The sequence below is a fragment of the Macrotis lagotis genome, chromosome X (genome assembly GCF_037893015.1).
Source record: "Macrotis lagotis isolate mMagLag1 chromosome X, bilby.v1.9.chrom.fasta, whole genome shotgun sequence".
NCBI classification, from domain to species: Eukaryota; Metazoa; Chordata; class Mammalia; order Peramelemorphia; family Peramelidae; genus Macrotis; species Macrotis lagotis.
The window spans coordinates 637,029,737-637,053,950 of record NC_133666.1 but is presented as its reverse complement, the minus strand read 5'-3'; the positions used below and the strand labels follow the sequence as shown (position 1 = coordinate 637,053,950).

Below are 24,214 nucleotides of genomic sequence, written 5' to 3'. Positions count from 1 at the left end.
CCTGCAGGACTAAAAAATCCAAAATAAAACAAAAGCAAAAAACTCCAAAACCCTCCAAACCCCACCTCCTCCAAACCCTGAAAAGCAGTTAGCAGAAAGGCAAACATTCAACAGAACACACTGGCACATACTCCCACTTTATTTCTCAACTCAAGCCCTAGTTAGTCGTTTTTCTACCATATCAGCCTGTTGAATTTGCAATCCACTAAAACTCCCTGGCCTTTTTCATACAGGCTATTATCTAACCATCTTCATCCTGTACTTGGTAAGTTGACTTTTAGATCCCAAGAATAGGTCTTTATATTATTGCTACAAAGTTTCATTTTAACTCAATTTAATCCAGTATTTTGATCTATCAGGATCTTTGGGGCTCCTGACTTTTATTCTTAAAATGAGGTAGCTCTCTCCCTCCCAGCTTGGCATCATCTGCAATTGACAATCATGTAATTTATATCTTCATCCAAGTTACTGAACAAAGAGACATAGATTCCAACCATAGACAGACAAGTAGATAACACAGACAGAAAAATGCACATAGTACAAATGTCAACAGATAATCACCCATATCATACAAACACACACACACAAACAACACATAGAACAGCATATAGACACAGAAACACATTAAATGCATACTAATACACAAACATATTAATCTGTACACAAAACAGGCAGCCCCAACTTTTAAACAAAACACATCCCTAGAATTCACTCCTCAAAATGCACAGATCATCAGGATACACTTTTCCTGAGAGCCCACGCAACATTGTCTTATTTAAGGAAGACAAAAATAAGGAGCCACTGCTAGAAATGACATTCACTCATCAAGCAGTGAGGGAGGAAAGACGTTTTGGAAAGAGGAGTTGCCAGTACACACATATGAACAATGTATCTATGTGTACACAGACACACACACACACACACTTCACCTTCTTCTCTGTAGGTCTAATCCCATCTCAACAAACCACCACAATGCAAATCATTGTGGTGAAAGAAAAAGCCCTCCAAGTCCAAAGGGGTTGGTCTGGTTGGTGGACCTTTGCCTGATGCTGAAATTGGGGGGGCTGAAGAGCCATTGGGGGTTTGTTGTGAGGGGATATCAATTATGTTCAGTGTATGTACATATAGCACACCCACATACATGCACACAAACATACACACCCTCATCACACACAGAACTACCTCCCTACAAAGTCAAGCCCTGATTGTCCTCCCTTGTCCATCTCTCCTCTCTCTAGCCCATCCACCTCAGCCTAGCTCCCCACACAAGCACACACACACGCAGACACACAGACACACAGGCTTAGCATGGGCAGAGCTGAGGGTAGGGCCCGGGCCTCTGGTCAGCTGGGGATCGGCCCTCATTACCTTCTCTAATCCCTTGCCATGTTTTCTCAAGAGCGTTCCCTGTAGAAACAATGTCACAAGTCCATCAACTGTACCAAGTGTTCGAGTAGTGTTGTAAGGCTGTGTGTGCGTGTGTGTGTGTGTGTGTGCACGCGCACTTTGTGTATTTGAGGGTCTTGGTATGCATTTCTACATATATGTGTAGGTATCTCTGAAGGAAGCTCTTTTGTTACTCCTGGCATGCCTAGGATAATGTTCATTATTATTATTATGTGTTAGAGAAGAAATAAGCATTATTTATGGAACTGTGAATATTTCTAATTACTTGTATATGTCTGTGTATGAAGGTCTGTATTCCTATTCATATATGCATGTGTCAGTGTGTGTGTGTGTGTGTGTGTGTGTGTATGTGTCAGTGTGTTTGTGTGTGCATGTACATTAATGGGGAGCCTGGGGTTAGCCTAAAGGGGACATGGATGTTATCATTAAGTTGGGCCCCTCTCCTCCCTAAGCCTTCTTCCCCTCCCCCCTCCCCCATTGAACTGGTGGATCTAAGATGGAAAGGGAGTTAGCCTCTTGATCTGGGTCATTTAGGTATCCCTCCCACACTGGTTCAGGAAGTCTGGTGTTCCCATCTGTCCAGGGAATCCTATTTCCCAGGGGGCTCAAAGGCCTGGCTTGTAGGTGAATGGGGAAGAGGGAAGAGGAGAAGGGAATCCTTGACAGGTGAGGAGAGGGAAGGGGGAGCCTCTGAGGCTGGGAAGGAGGGATAGGAGAGGGAAGATTTCCTCCAATTCCAAATCGTTGCAGGTCAAACAGGTTTATATGACTCTCTGGGAAAGGAACTGGGGCTTCTAGATGAGGTCTCTAGTTGGGGATGAGATGGGAGTTGGGGTTGCTACTGATCTGTCCCGATTATATTCCTTACCCCACCCTGTTCTTAGGTCATTTCTGGTCATAGACAGAAGGGGAGAGGAAAAATCAGGAGTAGCAGCTTCTAAAAAGGGACCCCCAGAATTGCAGACAGATTACAGAATAATAGGATCTGCTCCCAGATTGTGTTGTTCAAAGGCAGGACTGTGGGCACTGGGTAGTGCCCATCTTGGGCATAGGGAAGAGAGTACAAGGCTGGGAGGGAGAGAGACACACTCCTTCCCTCCCTTAGGGGGCCCTCCTCCCCCAAGACAAACATGAGGCAGAATCCTTGAATGGTAATGCCCATGGTGGTACCCCAACTGGCACCAAGCAGTCCAGCTAGGCAGGGGCTCTCGAGAACATGGGGATATTGGGGAGATGCTGAGGCCAAGGCCAAGGCCGGGCTGGGGTAGTTGAGGTGGAGTGCAGCCACACAAGACAGGGGACTGACCAACCAAGTTCGAACACTGAGCGGACAGACAGACAGAGATGGGCTGCTGTACTTACAATCATCTGCCGCAAGGGGATGGAATAACCAAGAATTAGCAAAAGATTGCCTCTTATAGTTAAGACTTGGGGCTCAGTCCTTGTCCTTCTAGAATGGACCTAAGGCTGGGCCAATTTCATCTGCACCTCTAAGGATTAGTCTCTAAGGTGGTCTCTATTTAATAGATGGTTGTGGAGCCAGTCATTCTGGACTCGACCAGCAGGAGGCACTGTCTGCTCAACCCTAAACTTCCAAAATATGCTCTGGCTCCTACAAGTCTCACCTCTGGCCACCAGATTTAGGATATGCCACCACCCCACACCCCGGCCCTGAGGTTCCTTCCCCCATTCTCTAAATTCTTCATTCCCTGCTCCCTTTCAGACTTTTGGTCTAATGACTCAAACCCCCTCCGCCCTTCTATGTTTGGGTATCCTGAAGTCCCAGAAACTAACCCCTCCTTCCCCCAAAAGGGATATCTCTCTGGTGGAGGAATAGGAATCAAAAAAATATAGCAACTTTTGAGGTGGTATCACACAGCTATTGGAGGAATCCCCATCTCCTCTTCTCCTCTTCCTATCTTGCTTCTTCTCTCCGGCCATTCTCCTTCCTTATTGATCCTTTGCTTCCCATGGGCCTTTGATGGCCTCCTTATAGTCCCAAACCTATTACTGATGAAGGGAGATGAAGGTTCCAGGCTCTTAGGCTGGTCTCTTCTACCCACCCTTGGTCCTTGGTACTGTCCTAGCTATCAGAGGTGTCCTTTTGAAGGAATGGACCTCTTTTTGGAGATGGAAGAAAGAACTAGGGAATTTCTAACCTTTTTAATCCCAGATCTCTCTCCTTTTCCTAGCACCTCTGACCTCAATCCTTAACTTTTGCTCTCTAAATAATGTCTGACTTTTGACTGAAACTTTAATCTCTACTTAATCTCTTGTCTTTCAGATGTATCTGTTCTCTGACCTGTCCACAGGTTCTATTTGTGACTCAGCAGGGCCCAACTTTGAGTTCTTGGGACTTGCCTGATCAGAGACAGAGGAAGAACACAAATAGGTGGTGGAAGTCCCCAGCTGAGTCTTACCGTCTGGTCTGTGAGGGGTGGCAGGACTATGGTCTTCTCCATTGTGTTCATCACCAGCTTCCAGAGTTCCTTCAATACTCTTTTCAGCACTGTCTTCTCACAGATTTTGGCAAAGAGGGTCAGGCTAGGGAGTGGTAAGGGGAAGTGAGTTGGCAGCCATGGGTGGAAAGGGGACACCCTCATGTCTCAGACCCTCTCCCCTTCCCACTTCAGAAAGCACAGCAGGCAGAGGGAAAACATAGGCAGCACAGGTCCTCCCTAATTCCTTTTAGCAAGGGGTAGGAGACATATCTCATAGGCTGAATTGGATACCAAGTAAGTGTAGGTTTCCCTGTCACTCTTCCCATGTGGTCACCATATCTCCAGGCATATCATGTTTCCCCTTTACTTTGCAACCCTGGTTCTGTCTCTTCCCTCCCCAACCCTTGAAACACATCCCTCTTGAGAACTAACTGCCAGCCTTCAGGAAACTGAGGTCAACTGAGTTAAGTGTTGCTCAAGGTTGTACCCTGCTAGTAAGTATCTGAGCCTAGATTTGAATTTAGCTGTTCCTGACTTTAACTACTGTCCCAACAAGTTGCATAGATGAGGAATCTATGATAATAAGATCCTGCAGTTCTCACCACACTCACTAAACCCTCCTCCATCTTGCCCATGCTCATCCCTCCATGTCCCATTTTCCTGACTCCACAGGATCCCCTCCCTCCCTTCCTCAGGGCTCTGGGGATGGGGGCTCACTTGCTGTCCAGCAGGTCCATGATGGGCTGCAGGACATTATCAGCATCCTGGGCAACACTGCTGCAGGCACTGGCTGGCACATTTCCTGTGCCCTTCACTTGACTCAGGATGTCCCCCATCTGCTTGACACACTCTTCTATGTGTGGCTGGAAGCTAGGGGCATAGGGTTAGGCATCAGTTTGGAGCTCCCTGAAGGGCAACCCTGAGGCTCCAGAACAGGGAGGTTTGGAATGGGGGCAGAGGCAAAGAAAGGGTCAGGTGAGGGAATGTATTGACTGGGTTAGGGGGATGAATAGTTGGGGGCATGGAAGAAAGGAAGTGGAGTGATGGAGTCAGAGAGGCACAGGGATTGAAGGATGTGGGGAAAAGAGGAGTAGGGGGGAGTGATTAGGTCAGGGCTGTAGTTTGGGGATTGAAATTCTTAACACAAACACTTCCTTCCCCCCAAAACTCCCCTCCCTGCCCAAACCTGGCCCTATTAGTCATGATCCTCTTCCCAGAGCCTCTAAGGACTGAGATCTAGAAATTCAGAGGGCTGTTTCTTCTCTTCCTCTGTTCTGTCCAAACTGTGCATACTCACACACCTGGTGGCGAAGAGTCGACTGAGCTCATCCAGCACATTATTGAGTTTCACCTGAAGCTCCTTCAGGATGTCACTGGCTTCAGTATCCAACTGGGGAGAGGGAGGGTGACGATAAGAATATGGTCAGAGTGGACCCAAGCACTCAGAGGGGCAAGGAAGAGTCAGATCAGTTGGAAATTCAGACCTCTCAGGGTCATTAGGTCCTACCTCCCTCAAACTAGGCAGTCTGATAATACCTCTGACCACAGTCCAGGGAAATCATAGAATCTCTAAGGCCATTAAGTCTAAATAGAGAAGAACTGCCTTCTGACATACCTGAGGACTCTACTTGAATACCCCCTGGGGAACTCCTTATCACTGGAAGCTGTTCTTTCTACATTTCAGTAGCTCTAGCTTTTAGAAAGATTTTCCCTTACATTTTCTGCTCTCACCGCACTTTTTAGTAAAATGAATCCTTTTTTTTTTTTTTTTTAGGTTTTTGCAAGGCAATGGGGTTAAGTGGCTTGCCCAAGGTCACACAGCTAGGTATTATTATGTGTCTGAGGCCGGATTTGAACTCAGGTACTCCTGACTCCAGGGCCAATGCTCTATCCTCTGTGCCACCTAACCACCACAAAATATATCCTTCTTAAGGAGAGTGATGATTTCATTTTTGTTTTTGTGCATAGTAAATATTTAATAGATACTTGCTGAATTAGGTTGATGCTGAAATGAACTTTCCTACGGTTTCCCCACATTGTCCTTCATCCTACCTTTGTGGGGTCAAGTCTAATCCCTTTTCCATCAAAGAAACCTTCAGATATTTGAAGATGGTCTCCATCCCTCTAGGAAAGTACCCAGTTTCCTTCAGGTGATCCTTCTATTTAACATGGTCTTCAGTCCCCTCACCATTTACTCTAGGTTATCAGTGGCTTTCCTAATACCTAATATCTACAACTGAACCTAGGGCTCTGACCAAGGAAGAGGGCAATGGGAGGACTCTCATTCTGGTCTAGACTTTTGGGACACCCATAGAGTCCATTGGGAGGCCCATGCTGGACACTAGTCCTCTCTTAGTAAGATCCTGCTTGCTTTTTTTGGTGGCCATATCACACAGATAACTCATATTAAACATTCCATTTACTAAAAAGCCACACATCATCTTCAGATATTGCTGTTCATCTACTCCTGTCTCTCCCCTCCCCATCCCAACACACCCAAACTCACATACACATGTATGCACTTGCAAAATGATCATTTGAACCCCAAAATAGGATTTTACATTTTTCTCTAATTTCACCTTAATGAAATAGGAATAAAATGTTGGCCTGTAAAAGACTTGATGGAACCTAAACCTGACAGCTGATATTTTGCCCTTGTTTCTTAACTTTGTGGATTGTAAATTTGGTAAAGCCATCATTAATGCCTTCATCCAGGCAAATCTTAGAGGGGACGAGGAAAAGGAAACTTTCCTGTCTATTTAATCTTCAAGTTCCTCCAGGTCCTGGCCCCTGTGAATACTTTCTGGAATCCCATGAGCCCTTTTGGTCAATCATCTCTAGCTTGATGTTCAAGATAAATGGAGTTGAGTGAGTCTGAAGTAAAGGTCGAGCAGGGAGCCAGGATACTGGCTCCCAACCATCTACCTCAGGGCCCTTGATTCATAAAAAGAAGAGGAAGGATCTAGGCTGAGTTTTATTTCCACTGACCTAGGGAGCCCAATGGACAAACTAGCTCTAGGTAAGAGCTATGAGGGAGTCTAAGGGATCACAGGACACAGGTCAGAGAGAACCAAAAAGGTAACTGAGGACACATTGAACAGAAAGAACATATCTGGGGGCCCTGCTCTTCCCATTTTTCTCCAGTTAGGTCTTACCTCCTTCCCACCCATGGCCTCAAACATCTTCTCCAGTTGCACCCGAAGCTGCTGTGTGTTGTTCATGAGTATGCATGGCTGTGGGGTGAGGCAAGGAGAAACCAGAGGGTCAGAACCCATACCCTGGGGCTCTCTCCTTGCATAGGTCTCATGAAGGACCCCTGATCAAATTCCCTCTCTCTACCACTTTCACCCAGACAACAGGGAAGGGACTGAAATTACTTCAGTTTTTAGGCAGAAATGGGAATCAGAGACCCAGAGAGGGGGTGATGATATACCACAAGGAGATTTTGTACCATAGTTGGACTTTGGGGTCTCTGGGATCCCTCAAGAGATGAGTCAGAGATGGGAAAGGGAAGAAGATAGAGTAAGAAAGTCTAGGGGTTCAAAATCATACTCCCTTCTGATAAGGGAGTTTAAGTTTTAGCCCTAGTTTATGGGAGGGACTGAGGCCAATAGCCAAGTGAGCCAGGGTTTGAGGAAAAGAAATAGAAAAAGGATTATTGTGGTTAAGTAAGGAAAGAAGAGGGAGGTGGGTGATGGAGACAGTAGGCAGATGAGGCAACTGGATGTGGGAAAAAGGGCAATCATACACAGGTACATATAGTCACATTCAGCCACTGTGTAATTTAGTATAACATTCTGTATAAGCTCTGAGGAGAACTGAGTCTGTGTGTGTGTGTGTGTGTGTGTGTGTGTGTGTGTGTGTGTGTGTGTGTCTATGGGTATATTTTAAGATCACCACCTGACCTTTTCTTGTTTTTCTTTTCTTTTTTTTGAGACAGTGGGATTAAGTGACTTGCCTAAGGTCACACAGCTAGTAAGTATCATGGGTCTGGCCCATGTTCTATTCACTGTGCCACCTGACTGTTCCCCATCATGCTTTTTTTCCTAATGAAATAGAACATATCTTTGAAAGTTACTCCAAATCTCTGAAAGTTTATCCAGTAAAAGTGGGGTACATCCCCTCTGAGAGGCTGTAGTGTGTTCTTTAGTACTCCATTCTCTGCATATGGCCTACTAGTAACAGTTCTGGAGTGCAGCCAGGAAAGCAGGCCCACATATTATAGGTGCATGTATATATATGCATATATGTATAATGTGCATATGTATATTTGTACACATATGTATATCTCTAGATTTATCTATCCATCTTTCTATGGAGCAGGCCTGAGGTAAGAAACAGGAAAGCTATACATAAAGATTGAAGAAAGGATGACCTTGGGAATCACATCTCAGTTGGACCAATAAATACAGCATAGTGGACAGAGGGTCAAACTTGGATTGATATCCTGCCTTTGACACTTATTGACTGTGTGACCTGGCTAAGTCACTTGACCTCTTAAGACACTAACTCTAAAAACTTAAGTTACTAAGAAGCAGCTAACTGTCATTGAGAGAGGGAGTTCTTTATGCCAGGGAAATCACAGATTTAGCCCCTATCTAAAGAGTCTAAATTTTTAATATTAGTTAGGTGGTGGCCTTAAACTACTCCATATAAATAGACACCCATGGACACACACACACACACACACATACACACACACACACACACACACACACACAAACAAATACACTCAGACTCAGCTTTCCTTAGACACAAACACAAATATTTACCCATATCCATCTTTTGTCTACCTCTCCTTCTCCTTCCTTCCTCACATTCTTCTTTCTTCCCTTTCTTATTCTCTCTGTCATTCTCTCCCTGTCTGTCTCTTCCTGCCTCTGCTGACTGTTGGCATCTTAGAGATCATTTAGTCCAATGCCTCTCATTTTATAGAGGAAACTAAGACCTGAAGGTGAAAAATACCTTGCCCAAGGTTACAAGGTATTGTCCTAACCAAACAAAGGCTTGAGCCTAGTCTTTTAACTCTGAATCTGGTGGTTTTTCTACCACAAATGCTCTCTCATATATTTTTAAGATACCTATGGTCATTCCCTTACATGGACACACATACACACACATGCACACATGTATTTAGATTTGGGTGACCCAAATAGGGTGTGGGGTGGAGTAGGAGTGGGCAAGCAGGGTCCAGGAGCTGAAGAAGGAGGGGAGCACACGTCACCACTTTTTCCTTCTCCTTAGAGCAGTAGCTGGTGAAGTCCTTGGAAATGATTTCAGCATATTGCAACAGGACGTTGCTGATTGTCTGTGGGGAAAATAAAGAAACAAGACAGCATATGGAGTACCTGGATCATTTGGTTCTGCTTCCTATGACTATGGGAAAGGATGTAGGAGCAAGGGATACAGGGCCAAGAACCAACTCCCCATAATAATGATAAACAATAATAATAGTAGTAGTTAGTCGCTAACATTTCTATTTTGATTTAAGGTTTGCAAAGTACTTTTCAAATATTATCTCATTTGATCCTCAAAATACCATGCTTTTTTATAATTCAGTGTAATGCTCTAATTTTACAAACGAAGAAACTGAGGAAGATAGCAGTAAGTGCTTGCCCCATTCACATAGCTAACTGTCTTGAGCCTGGAAGACTCAAGTCTTCCTGATAACACCTAACTGCCCAAGCAGCTATATTTTATGAGGAGGTGAGCTCATTATGGATCATGATGTCTAATAAAATTGAAGAGAGAATTAAGGCCTCATTAATGCCCTAAAAGAACTCCAATCCATGAAGATGCCAATTATGAAAAGTTCTATTATTGGCCCCAGGACAAAGAAATGTACCCTATTGGTTTGTGACTCATTGCAGACAGATGTGGCAACAGCTATATGTTGATCTGATGTCACTAACTGGAAGTTCTGTCTTCCTGTGGACAGGAAATCAGGGAAGGACAAAAAGTCTCCCAAGATTTGTCAAACTCAATAATCACTATTAACTTCTTGTGACTTATGTACCGAGAAATAATACCACCATAAAGAAACTAGAAAGCAATTTTAGGATTATGAAAAGTTGGACAGAAGATTAAAGATCTTAGGTGCCTAGGTAGTGTTTTCTTTCCTAATTCCTAGAAAAAGTAGAGGTTTCAGAATAGAAAGTAGGATTTGGGAGATGAACAGCAGGCTAAGATGATGATGCCAGAGAATGCCTCAGCTACAGGAATGATGAGCTCTTAGAGATAGAATGCACATCTGTAATCATGGAACCTCAGAATTAGAAAGGACCTCAGAGACCATCTGATCAAATCTATACTTAAATAGGAATCAGTTCCATAGTTAGCACCCCTGATTAAGGATCATCCAACCCAATTCCCACATAGGGAATTCATAGCAGAGTTGAATTTGGAGTAGATGAGACAAGGACAAAAAAAAAGGTAGAACTACTCAACATGTATTTTGCTTCTCTGCTTTCTCTGGCTAACAAAAAAAATTGAAAACTAATGTGATTGAGGAGCTTGAAAAAAAAACCCTTGATGTCCAACAATGAATTCACATCATCAAGGTTGGACAGCTCACATCCCAGAGTACTGAGATATATCTGTGAGCTTCTTTTTGAGGTCTAGTTATGAATGAGGTATCATAGGAAAAGAGAAAGACAAACTCTGTTTTGACTTTCAAAAGGGGGAAAAACTATAGCTTTCCAAACTACAGGCTGGTGAACTTGATGTTAACCCATGGCAAGAGTCTCAAATAGATTATTAGACTCAGTCTGTGAGCAGTTACAAAGGGAAGTGATGATCACAACATGCCAGAAAGAACAAATCTTTCAAGTCTAACATAATTTCCTTTTTATAGGGTGACTAGATTGGTAGGTCAAGAAAATACTTAAGCTATGGCTTAACTGTATTTTATTCACCAGAAAATTCATCTAATCTGACTTGTAGACAAAATGGAGACATATTGCTTATATGGTAATAGAAAATTTCAAAGCTGTTTGAATGTCTAGACTCAAGAGGCAATTAATAATTTGATATCAACCTTATGAGAATTTATTACTGGAGAGAGCAGAGCTCTTCCCCCTTTTTATTTTGGTAATTTTTTTCAAAGTCATTGAAAGTACATTTGGAATTCTTATAAAATTTACAGATGTCACAAAGAGTGGTGGGATTCAAATAATTTAACAATTGGAACTCAACATAAAATTAGATATTGGTGCAAACCAGCTGAAATCCCACACCACATGAGAATCCTGATTACAAGCACCATTTTAACAACTGGTTCACCAAACTCAACATAAAAATAGGTATCAATTCTGCCAAACCTCCGTGAACCGACTTCCACCACTGGTCACAAGATGGTAGGATTAGCTAACATGTTGCATGTGAGAATCAGAATTCCAAAAGAGCTTGAAAGGCTAGAATATTGAATCAAATCTAATGAGATGAAATTAAACAGGGGTAAATGTAAAGTCTTTTTCTTGGGTTTAAAAAAAATCAATGGTGCTAGTATATGATTTAAATTCAGTAAGGGTCAATAGTATGATATGGAAACCTCCAAAAGCAAAGGCTAATTTTGGTTGTATTAAAAGAAGCATTCTGTCCTGGCAAGACAAATGAGAGTCATTCTGTCCTCTGCTCTCACAGGTCATTTATGTTTTCATTTCTGAGCAGAACATCATAGGAAGGACATTGATAGACTGTAAAGTATTCAAAGAAGGGTGATCAGGGTGGCAAGGGGACTGGAAATCTTGTCATAGAAGAATCGATTGAAGGAACTGGGATGCTTAGCCTGGGGAAGTGAAAGATTGGGGGGGGGCATAAAAGTTCTTTTCAGGGATTGAAGACCTCTCAAATCTAAAAGAGGTCAAACTTATTCCATTTGGCCCTAGCAGTGACCAACTAGGAGCAATGTAAGAAAATTGAAGATTTAGGCTTAATATGGCTTAATATTTTATAATAGCTGGAACTAGGCAGAAATGAAATGAATTGCCTTGGGAGATAGGATCGCTGGAAGTTTTCAATTGGAGGCTTGATTATCATTCACCAAGTATATAGTGGAAGGACAACAGGATTCCTGTTTCCTTTGAATTGGACAAGATAACCCCTATTATCCCTGAGATTCCTATTCTGAGATTCCTTATTGATTCCATGATAAAAGTCATTTAGTCATGAGCAATCCATTGAGGGCTTGGAAAACCCAGGGAAGAAGATTCAGAAAGCAACTTAAGCTCAATGGTTCTCAAAATAGTTTCAGAAAGATTCAAATGAGATAATTATAATCTTTATATGTATTTGGCATCAAAAGGTTTTTCTGAAATATTTTTCATCTGTCATTTCATTTTAGAATTGTAAGATTTAGAGTTGGAAAGTTGCATAGAGATCATTTAGTTTCATCCCTTCATTTTAATGATGAGGAAAATTATTTTCAGGGAGGGAAAGTTACTTGTCCATGATCAGACTGAACAGTTGGTTCAGAGAAGAAATGGGAAGATGGTAATTTCATTGCCAAATGATCTGGCTTGAAGGATCATTTGGAATAGATCCTTCCTTATCCATTCCAATAAGATCTTTCTACTCACCTCTTCCCTCATCCCTCATTGCCAAGCAAATTCCTGTTCTGCACTTTTGCTCAGCACATTCCCTCCTCCTGAAGTGCCCACTTCTTTTATCTATCAATTCAGTTTCCTTATCCAAAAATCTCATCATATAGGAATCTTCCCATCTGGATATATTTTCTAATGTCTATAAAAATGTGAGTACAGGCTGAATCCTTTCTTGCACTAACTCTGACTTCCAGTAGTTGATCGCCCATCTCATCTGTCCTCAGTACCTTGGCAAATCTGCGCATGTAGTGGCCTACAATCTGAGGATCAGGACACTCAAGTTTCTTGATGATTTCAAAGCTCTGGTTGAGCTGAGAGAAGACATCCACCACGGAGCAGGAAAATAGGGCATGCTCAGAAGTCTGTTGGAACTGTAGAAGACCAAAGAATGTGAAAGAAGGTTGGATCACTGGGCACAACTGAACACCAAGGAAGGGTGTATGGGAAGTGGGGTGAACATTTTTCCACATGATGGAAGGATCTATACTTTCCACATGGTGGGCTGCCTTCCACCCTTCCCAGTCTTAAGCCTTAAGGGATTGCAGGTGAGTCCTTCAGTTGGGTTCCTAGAGCTTAAAGAGATTGTTTGAAGCTCTATTCCAGTTCTGGGAAGTGACAGGGGATCATAGATTTTTTTCCCTTCAGAGGAACCTGGAGGAGTAGAGCAGGATCCTTGGAGGGTCAGAGAATAGTGAGTCTTTGATGCTCATTTAAGGAAGTTGGAAGTCTGGGGTCTGACCTTGTCTTGATTGGGATGTCATCTTTTCACCAAACTCATTTGAGATAAATGACTGAGTTAAGACTAAGCTTCAGGTTAGTCCAGGACTGAGTTGTGAGAAAAGGGTTGGGTTGATACTTTGATGGGTTCAGACACACACCAGACTAGGCTCTGGAGTGAGTCAGAGAAACTGGGGGAGCCACATTTTCCTCCTCACTCCCCATCTGCCAGGATTCCCTGCCTCACCCCATCCTTCTTGTCACGCTCCAAAGCTCCATGGAGGAAGTCCCGGGACACCTCCTCATTCTCATCCAGCCATTGGATAACAAAGGGCTCAAACCACCTGCATTGGGAGATGTAGGCACAGTTACTCTCTCAGTTCCCCCTCCCATAATCTCTCAAGGCATTCATCCTTGGACAATGACCCACATCCTCCTCTTTGGTTTCCCCTGTAGCTCCTATTCCAGGTCAAGGAAGGGTAAGTAAGCCCTTGCCTTCCTATCCCAGGTCAAGGAAGGACGGGTTATAAGTCCTTACCTTCTTTTCTCTCTTTTCCCCACAGCACAGCTCAGGAGAGGGGAAGGGGGTAGGGGAGACTTACGCAGGGTACTCAGGCACACGGTCCTTGAAGGAGGGCAGCTCAGTCACATATTCATTGTACAGCCATTTGACTTTGAAGTGCAGGTTCATGTAGTCGGCACTTTTACACAATCGGTGTTTGTCATGCTCTGGAGAGAGGGGCAGGAATTGGGAAGAGGAAGCGGGACAGCTCAGAGAAAATCCCCCAACCCGTGGCCAAGTTTCAATCCCAGGCAGGGCAGTTCTTTGGGACAGGATTTGGAGCCAGAGGATCTGAGTTTGAATTGACAGGAGACTCAACTCTGCTTCCTACTATCTGTAAGATCTTGGGCAAAACTCTTTCCTTTTCCTCAGTATCTTTCTTTATCAGGAATAAATGGAAATGAAATGGTACCCACATCATAGGGTTATTGAGAAGATCAAATGAGATGACATGTAATGTGGAATAAGACAATGTCCATAAAAGTGCTTTCCAAACTTTAAAGCTCTATATAAATGCTAGCTTTTAGTATTATTCTTGTAAATATAAAAAGTCCCATATAAATCTTAGCTATTGATATTATATGTAATTCTAGGGGAATGGACTGGTCTGTCTGTTTCCTCTCCAGGTCCTCTACTCTTTCTAGTCTTGGGAAACAGGAACTGGAAGGAAGCAGGGCCCCAAACCCACACTTAGAGCTCCCAGGTCTTGTGCAAAGAGAGTGCCCTATTATGCCCTGCCAGTCAAGGCAAAGAGTTGGGGGGCAAAAGAGCTGCTCAGCAGATGGGAGGTTCTAGGGAAAGGTTTCTCACCCTCCATGGCATATTTCATATCCTGAGCAAACAGGTTCCACATCACCTCCGCACTGATCTTGCCCACATTCAGTTCTTGGGGAAACCTTTCACAAAAGAGTATGGAATGTTGGGAAGGAAGGAGGGAGGAAGGGAAAGGAGAGATGAGGAAAGGCTGAGATGAGAGGGCTGGCAACCAGAGGGCAAACACATACACACACACACACACACACACACACACACACACATGATTCCTTTCATCTCTACATCTACAGTCCTATGATTAATGGTCCTTCTTCAGTTCTCTAACCGAATTTAGATTTTAATGATTTTCCTGAGCCAGGAACCACCTATAATCAATAGGAGCTGAGAGACCCTCTGTGACCTAGGACTGATAGTCACCCCTGTTCTTTAACATTATTTTGACTCAGACCTGGGGCCATGTTTGTTTCCAAGGGTCTCCTTACCTCCTCTTCACTGCCTTACCTGCCTCCCTTTCTGGGACCCCCTGCCTATACCTGTCAACAATCTCTCCTTTGAGGAAGTCAGGATATGCTCATCCCTTTTGCTTTGCTGATTTCTTAATATTGGTCATCCTGACCCCATTTCTGCTCTCACTAAATGTTCATTTTCACTGTAAATTTCAGTTTCCTCCTCCTCAAGGTCCTGGTGGGTCTCATCCATAGAACTACACACATGCATATACACAACTTCTCATAAGCACAATTCCACACATATTCATATTACTTGGTACATAAAAGGCACTTATTAAATTTTTGTTGATTTGATATACATATAGCTACTTCCGTGTATACAGTTGTATACATTTATAATTTGCACAGACTCACATATATAAATATTCATATGCACAATCACCTACATATAAGCAACCATATACAATTACTCACAAATGCAAAATTATGCATATGAACCATTACCCACATAGATGCATACTCATATATGCTATATATGGATTTATATATACAAACAATACATAGATATGTAATATATCTAGAAAAGGAAATGGCAAATCATTCCAGTAACTTTGCCAAGCAAATCCCAAATGGGATCACAGACATGATTGAAAAATATTCACCACTATATTCACCACATATACACAGTCATAGTTACTACATTAGCACACAATTTTCTTTTTCCTCTCTTGCTCTCTCTTCTCCCTTCCCTCCTCCCCCCTTCCTTCTCTCTCTTTCTATCCCTCCCTCACCATACACATTCATGCAATGATGACATTCACAAAATTATGCTCACACTCAACATCCATCTTTTCCCTTTCCTCCACTCACTGATTGAGGCAAGGTGTGTAGGAGTTCTTGTCTTCCTCAATGATAGACACAATGAGGGTGATGAGCTTGGACCAAAAGTCTAGATTCTTGATGCTGGGTCCCTGCTCCTCTGGAGGCACCTCACCCTTTTTAGCCTGAAAAGGTCAATGTTGATGACTATTATAAGAAATTCTATGATCCTATGTATATACACATATATCTATATACATATCTGTGTATAGGATCCTTATCTATCTATATCTATACACACACACACATATATATATAGCTTTATATGATATATAGATAAAGATCCTCTACATGGATATGGATCATCTCTGCTTATTTTGTGGGTTGATGGAAAAGGTAAGGAAGAGGATCAATCATTTGGGAAAGTAGAGAATTCAGATGTGATGTTTGGATGGTTGCAGAGATCACATCCTGATGAATTCACTCCTGAACCTTCACCTCTCCATCACAATATCCCTTCATCTTTCTTAAAACTTCTCAAGGAAGAAGAGTTGGAATAGGAAGGGATGTGATATCCACATATTTGTGGGACATTGTTGTCTTGGTCCCTCTTCTTTTCACTTTCTACACCTTTCTTGGTAATCTCATCAACTCTTTTTTTTTTTTGCTAGGCAATTGGGGTTAAGTGGCTTGCCCAAGGCCACACAGCTAGGTAATTATTAAGTGTCTGAGACCAGATTTGAACCCAGGTACTCCTGACTCCAGGGCCAGTGCTTTATCCACTGTGCCACCTAGCCGCCCTAATCTCATCAACTCTAATGGGGTCATTTCTATGCAGATAACATCGAAATCTGTACATTTGGTCTGAGTCTCTCTCCTAACCTTCACACCATCTTCTGATGGATATCTAGATGCCCCACAGGCATCTCAAACTCAAAACATCCAAAGTAGGACTCATTATCTTTCACCCTTAACTCATCTTACCTCTGTTTCCATTTCTATTGAGGATACTACCTTTTTGTGGTTACCCAGGTTTGGAATCTTAGAGTTATCCTTGACCTTTTTCCTCAATAGTTAATCAGTCATCAAGTCTTATTGATTCTGCCTCCACAGTATCTGTTGGATCTATATTCTTCCTACTCAGTTAATCACCACCCTTGTTTGGGTCCTCATCACCTCTTGCCTGGACTATTACAACAGTCTTCTAAGTGGAGTCCAGGCTTCTAATCTCTCTCCTCTCCAATCCATCCTCCACTAAAATGCAATCCTGTCTATCTCCTTTCCCTGATCTAAAATCTTTACTGGCTCCCTATTAATTACCTCAGAATAAAAATTCCACTTATCATGACTTTTAAAACCTTTCACAATTTGCTTCCCAGCTACCTTTTCAATCAAACTGGTTTATTTGGTGCTTACTAAGCTTGACATGCCTTCTCCTGTCTACACACTTTCATAAAGCTGGAATACACTTTTTCCTCACTTCTGTTTCTAGTTGAGGTTCATTCAAGGCTCAGCTCAGGTGACACTTCCTAAAGGAAGCCTTTCCTGATCCTCCTGATTCTACTGACCTTTCTTACTCAATTTTTCAGGTATATGTATATCTGTTTACATATTATAAGACAGTAAGGATAATTTTTCCATCTAGTTTTTGTATCAACAGTCTAGCATAGTACCTTGCACATATATAGTAGGTGCTTAATGAATGCTTGGAATGGACTTGAATTCATCTCAACTCAACTGAAAGTAACTCAGCTAAATTCACTCTACTAAATTGAAATCAATGGAATTTAATCGAACCATATTGAAATTAATTCCCTAAACTTGCATTTCCTCAAGACTTACCTATTTCTACCCAATGCATTATCATTTTTTCAGTCACCTTCAGTCATCCTTACTCTTCTCTTTCTTCATTCTCCATATGCAATCAGATTTGTTTTTTTTCCTATCTTCCCAACATTTCTCACATCCATTAGCTCCTTTCTTCTTACAAGATCATCACCCTAGTTTAGGTTCTCATCATCGCCCTAGATCTTTGTAATTCCCTCCTAATTGTTTTCCCTTCCAAGCTCAGCCTTCTCCAATCCATTATATAGCTACCAAACTAATCTATCTAGATCACAAAGTTAACCATGTCACTCTGCTTCTCAGACAATCAATGGTTTCCTATTTCCTTTAGGACTAAATACAAATTCTTCATCCCAGTGTTTAATGATCTACACAACCTGACTTTCTCCTATTCCTGCCTTATTTCCCATTATTCTTCTTCATATATCGTATTTTCTAGCCTGTCTCACTAGTTGTTGCTCAGACTCAGCTTTCCATCTCCTACATTTGTACATTTGTGTAAATAGACCTTCATGGCTATAAATCTTCATTTCCCCTTTATAGAATCCTTATCTTTCTTAGAAGTTGGTTCAGGCATCTCTTGTTTCATGAGACTTTTCCTCAGTTCCATAAGTGTAAATACTCTCTCCCTCTGCAAATGAGAATATATTTATTTATAGTTCACCTGTTGTACCCTCCAGTGGAATGTAAGCTACTAAAGACAGAGATAATTTTGTTTCCTATATATACATATATATATGTATATATATATATATATATATCCTTAGTACCTAGCATAGTACCTTTTATACTTTAACGGAGTACATAAATTACCCATTTAATAAATATTTGCTGTATTGAATTTTGCTCACTTAACTAAAACTTAACCACTTAACTCACTAAATTCAATTTATCCAATCTGATTCAACTCAGCCTAATCCAAGCCTGTCTCAGTTCAATTCAGCCCAACTCAACTCAGTTCAGCTTAGCCAAGATTAATTGAACCCTACCTAACCCAATTCAACATGATGCAACCCAATCCAATCTGGTCCAGCACAGTTCCACATAACTCAACCTAACCCAAATTAACTTAAATCAACCCCAAACTTCCTAATTGAACCCTGATCAATTTGGCCTCAAACCACTCCAGTTCAGCTCAACTCAACTCAACGCAATCCAATCCAACTCAAAGTAAAGCAACCCAATGTTACTTAACACAAACCAACTCAGAAAAATGCAACCTCCAACAGCCCGGCGCCGTTCAACCCAAGCCAACTAAATTTATATTTCTCCAACTCAGTTTAACCAACTTAACCCAACTGCAATTGGTTCATACAATTTCTAGTATCTGTTAAGATACTAGCCCCCCTTTCCCATGAAGCACCTCCATGTCTCACTCCCTTACCGGATCAGTCTGGTATTCTCGACTATAGAGTTCATGGCAGTTATTAAAGATATACTCATAGGTGGAATTGAGGCAGGCCTTCACGCAGTCTTTTACCACTTGGCTGGCACGAGGTGGGCTCTGTAGCTCCTGGACCTATGGGAGAGATAGGGCTAGATGGGCAAGGCTGAAAATAATACAGTTATGGTATAAAGCCTGACTGGCCAATAGAATCCATTTTCAAAGAGGTGATGCCAGAGGAGATCAATTGCCTGGTGGAAATCAGATTATTGGAAAAGATATACAGTTTTGGGGTATATGCCCATGATGATGTGACATGGGTTATCTGATGGCATAGAGCCACTGCTAGGCCAAAAAAAAGCCTAGTACCCAGGTGGGAGATTCCAAGAGTCAGCCTAGGCAGGATGTCTGTTACCTTCATTCGGAAGAAGGTGATGCTGGTGAGGAGGTCCACAGTAGACTTGAGATCCTGAAGCCTCTCTGGACTGCTTGCTGGGAAGTTGTTCTGAAGGGGGATGGAACAAGGATTACCAGTGATAACAGAAGTCCCTCAAACCTTTCTCAACCTTAGGGTTGCTCATCAGACCTTTTCTGAATCTAGGGAATATGAGGACATGGGACTTCTATAGCAAAGGGAGACTATCAGGAAGGTCTTGCCAGGAACTAAAGAGAGGCCTGGGGTGGCAGGCAGGGAAAAAGGAGTGTGACTGTTTATAAGTCATCCATATGGCTAGTCACAGCCTCCAACTATGTTAAGGATATGACTGTAAACAGTTGACCTATGTACCATGATACATGTAATCACACATGTTGTAATGTGTTTATTTTTATGTGTGCTTGTGTGCTAGTGCCATCTTCTCTGAGCCAGCACCAAGGCACATATGGACATATTCTTCCATACACTTGCATGCCATGTCATAGCTTAGGAATAGGTATAATTGTTGTGTGTAGATATACATGCATGTCGTAATATGTGTTTTTACAGACATATGTACACATGCATTTCTTACCCGGTACATAGACAAATCGATTCTGAGGGAGTTGTGCAACTGGTCCAGGAGTTTCACAAACCTCTCTTTCTGAGGAGATAGTAGGCATAGGGTGAGGAAGAAGGGAAAGATTAGAGATGCCAGGGATTATTTTAACCTCGTAGAAGGTACAATCTCATCTACCCATGTGTGGAATGAAAGAATCAGAGATATCTCTTTACCCTTATCTTCCCTATCAGAACAGGAACCCACCCTGCATGAAACAGTAGCAATTGCCAGATATGAATAGTGGTCTTGTTACCACTGCCCCCTCTTGATGGAATCCAGACCTGGTGAGATCTAGGGCCACTAAAGACACAATCAAAGGATCAGTCAAGAGAGCAGAGGACTTAGGGCTTTAGGAATAAGATCTTCCAAAGGGAGCCTGGACCATTCAATAACTTCCTCTGGGCTGCAGGCATGGTAAGGTGCCTCCAAACCTCAATAAATGTTTTACCTTTACACAAAAATGATTTAGCATCTCTTCCCATAGTTCTATTTCTGTCCTGGTAGGGACTGTACCTCTGGTTGGATGGGGCAAAGGGGGAATAGGCACCTTCTAATGGGCATGGAAGGCTGGATACTGACCCCAAAGTTGGAGGCAGCAAATCGGTCTGAAGCAGAGACATTGGTAGAGGCTGTGGTGTGGGCATAGTAGGCATTAATGTTGGCTAATAGAGTGCTCATGACAGCAGGTACTCCAGGACACATGTATTTAGAGGAGAGGCAAGCGAAGTGTCTAAGAAAATGAGGGACAAAGCAGAGAAGTCAGCAGGAGGCTTTGTAGAGGGGCCATCTCATCCCTCTGGCCAGAAAACTGAGCACCTGACCTCCTTCCTGCCCTGTCTCAGGAAAGCTTGCAATGAGGAAGATCCAGATTTGTTGTCTTTCAGTGATAACTTTATGTCCTTATAAATGTTTTCCTACAAAAGGTTTCTCTGATGAATCTGTGCCTCCCATTTTCTCCCTTTCTTCCCTCTTTCCTTCCTCCTTTTCTTCCTTCCTCCCTCCCTCCCTTCTTTTCCTGCTTCCTTCCTTTCTTCCTTTTCCCTCCCTCCCTCCTTTCCTCCCTCTCCTCCTTCCTTTCTCTTTCTTCCTCCCTCCTTCCTTTATTCCCTTTCTTCCTTTCCTCCCTCCCTTCTTTCTTCCTTCCCTCCATTTTCTCTTCCTTCCTTCCTTCCTTCCTTCCTTCCTTCCTTCCTTCCTTCCTTCCTTCCTTCCTTCCTTCCCTACTTCCTATGGTCACACCCTTGTGCTCTCAAGTTCCACTCGCTGTCTTCTGACAGATTTCCTCCCTTTAACCCTACTAGTGACCCCACTTCCCCAATATCATCCTGAACTTAAGACCGATTGATGGAGATTCATGTTGCTTCTCTCCCCTAACACCCAGTTTCCCATCAATCTGCTCTGTTGTCACCATGATCCTAATATCCTGCCTAAATCATTTCTCCTCCCTGTCTTGAATTCATCCCTGCTCCTATACTAAGGGGCTGCTGCCCACTCCCACCTACTTGAGCCCACCCTTCTACCCCCTGGCTGGTCTCACGTCATGGCTTGGTAGATGGATTCGACGCCATAGCGCATGGCAAATTCGTCCACAATTTCCTGGGCAGTCTCATCATAATAGACCTTCCAGGCATCATCACCCTTTGCATCTGGGATCCGGACAGCACCACTGTTCTGAATGTCTGTTACAAAGTGGAACAGGTTCTGAAGAGGAAGAGAAGGAACAGATCAGATCATTGGTAAGAATGGACAAGACCAAGAACAAGAAGGGGCACAGGGAGTAGGGGGAGGGACCTGAAGGATATGGAGGACACCTAACAGGGCCCCTGGAGGGAGAATGGGGACACAGAGATGGTCTCACCTCATGAAGACACGTGTACTGGACATGGTAAGGTGCCACCTTCTCCTCACCCTTGATCTCCACACTGATATGTAATCGGATGGCTCCAGATACAGCTGACTTGTCTGTCCGCTTATCTGGAAACCAGACAAAGGATCACCAAAGTGATTGGGATCAGTGAAGAGAGACTTTGGAGACTTTCATTATAAGGCAGACAACCTAGCCCCAGGTGTGGCTTGTGACAGGTGGGTTGGGTGTCCAGGACAGATATATTTAGAGGAGAGGCAGGTGTGTCCTGGAAACAGGAGTCTGATGGTATTTTAATTTTTCCAGTCAGATGGAAGACCCAAGAAAACTTTTGTCTCCTATAATTGGGACCTATCCATATGTCTTCTCCTTAGAGGAAGCCTTGTCTCTTCCTCAGAGATTCCCTCAGCACAGCATTGTCTCTCTTCCCTGTCCCCGGCTCAAACAAACCAGGAGCAGTTCAGTGAGCACTCACTCACCTAGGTTGTACCAGACATCCATCTCGCCACTCAGTGTTCTGACTTCAATGATGGTCTGGCCCAGGAAGTCGTCTGATTCTCGTTTGAACCTCTGCTTCACTCGAGACTTGATGTCATCATCCTCATCCCAGACACGCACCTTGATGCGGTCTGAGGAGTTATGGCACTCACTGTGGAATAGATAGAGGGAAGGGGAAACTGTTCATGCCTGGGCATCAGGGTGAGGGGGAAGCTGGGGGGAGGAAGGACGTGGGGGGGGTTGAACCTCCTTGCCAGAAGGGATTCCAGGGTCAGATGGAGCTTCCCTGAGCACCGGGAGACACCCCCAGGTGAGTACACTTACAAATGGAAGTTCTCTTCCCACACAGGGTTGAGATTCCCATAGATGGTTTTAGTTCGTTTCTTCGTCTTGCCGACCTGGACAGTAACATAGGGGTCACTGGAGCCGGTTTTATCCTTTGCCTGAAGGCCCTGGGCACAGACCACTGGAACACACACATGCATGTACAAACACATATGTGAGCACAGGTACATGTGCACACAGATTACACATGTACATACAAACATAAGCATATGGGTACACAATTCAAAGGTACATATCCCAGCATACTTACATAATGCATATACACATACAGCTATGTATATATGTCAGAACCACGTGTATGCACATCACATGATCAGCCACAAATACACAAACAATAATTTTGCACACATATCATCTGAACACATGGACATAGACCCAGCCATGCCTATGAGCCCCTATACAACTGAATAATACATGGAGACCCTAGAGAGTCCCAAAGTGCTACTGGTGGTGTATTGGAAATGCAGATGACCATAAGTAATACCAAGAGCATAAAGTAGTGGTAGGGGGCACAGGATGGCATGGACATTTCCCTAGGCATCAACAAAAGTCCACATAAATTGAGAATTTTTCAAGTATCTACCAAGAGTTAGGCACTATTTTAAGAATTGTATAAGTTGCCTCTAGACCTTGACTTAGACAAAAAAAAAAATCACTAAGAGATGAGTGCTGAGGGCATCACTAGAAGGCCAAGGGAGTGTTCCCAGGAGTCCAAAAGAAAACTTTTTTCCTCGAAAGCCTTCTTTGAAGTATGGTGATTACAGAGAGGACCTGAGGCAGGCATAATGAGGTGGGAAGCCATTTGAGAACAGATGCCAGTAAAGGGCAAAGATGCCATTGCTACCTAGTATACACCATAAACTGGGTCTAGCCTTGGGCATCCAACCTACTGCCATGCCTCTGGGGGGGGGGGGTCATACATCCCAACACCCAGGTGGACCTCACCAGTGATACTGATCTTAGCCGACCACTTGGATGTCCCATCCAGAACGCTCTGTTTCACAGCCTTCATCTGCTGTGTATGTGTTGTCTTGGAGACTGCAAAGATCTCCTGGATCAGCTCAAAGATCTCAGGCTTGTTACGCTCCCGGATCTTCATGCGGTCCTTAAGCACCATAATGATGTTCTGTGTGCGGTCCTCGGCCCCATGCTTGGAACTCTTCTCTGCAGCTCCTGAAGTAGCAACAGAAAAACTCTTGGACTTTAGGTTGTTTAACCCTCCCTGAGTATCCATCTCTTTCATTGATTCTCCAACCCCTCACTGAGACCCAATTCCCTTCCCAATCACCCATCATTGTTTCATCATTGACCTTTCATCCACAGATAAAGTTAAGAGCTAGAAGGGACCTCAGACTCCATCTAGCTTTTTTGTCTCATTTTGCAGAAGAGAAAACAGAGGCTTGCCTAAATTCAGACAAGGAGTCAGTGACAAAGCCAAGACTCAAACCCAAATTTGAACTCTGCTTCTAAAT

General features: G+C 43.2%; 1 protein-coding gene across 1 annotated transcript in view; it reads right to left on the bottom strand.

The window, feature by feature from the left end:
• UNC13A (unc-13 homolog A) overlaps positions 1-24,214 on the bottom strand; it is a 72,939-nt gene that overhangs the window by 17,066 nt on the left and 31,659 nt on the right. Inside the window, exons 15-34 of the mRNA XM_074202196.1 lie at positions 23,688-23,915; positions 22,722-22,863; positions 22,379-22,548; positions 21,894-22,009; positions 21,573-21,736; positions 20,615-20,765; positions 20,009-20,077; positions 19,414-19,503; positions 18,999-19,133; positions 15,821-15,954; positions 14,538-14,623; positions 13,768-13,894; positions 13,413-13,509; positions 12,676-12,819; positions 9,073-9,156; positions 7,004-7,081; positions 5,150-5,238; positions 4,566-4,718; positions 3,828-3,951; positions 1,369-1,407 (exon numbers count right to left, since the gene is read on the bottom strand). Coding sequence (XP_074058297.1) covers positions 1,369-1,407; positions 3,828-3,951; positions 4,566-4,718; positions 5,150-5,238; positions 7,004-7,081; positions 9,073-9,156; positions 12,676-12,819; positions 13,413-13,509; positions 13,768-13,894; positions 14,538-14,623; positions 15,821-15,954; positions 18,999-19,133; positions 19,414-19,503; positions 20,009-20,077; positions 20,615-20,765; positions 21,573-21,736; positions 21,894-22,009; positions 22,379-22,548; positions 22,722-22,863; positions 23,688-23,915 — 2,420 coding nt within the window. The remainder of the gene's footprint in view (positions 1-1,368; positions 1,408-3,827; positions 3,952-4,565; positions 4,719-5,149; positions 5,239-7,003; positions 7,082-9,072; positions 9,157-12,675; positions 12,820-13,412; positions 13,510-13,767; positions 13,895-14,537; positions 14,624-15,820; positions 15,955-18,998; positions 19,134-19,413; positions 19,504-20,008; positions 20,078-20,614; positions 20,766-21,572; positions 21,737-21,893; positions 22,010-22,378; positions 22,549-22,721; positions 22,864-23,687; positions 23,916-24,214) is intronic.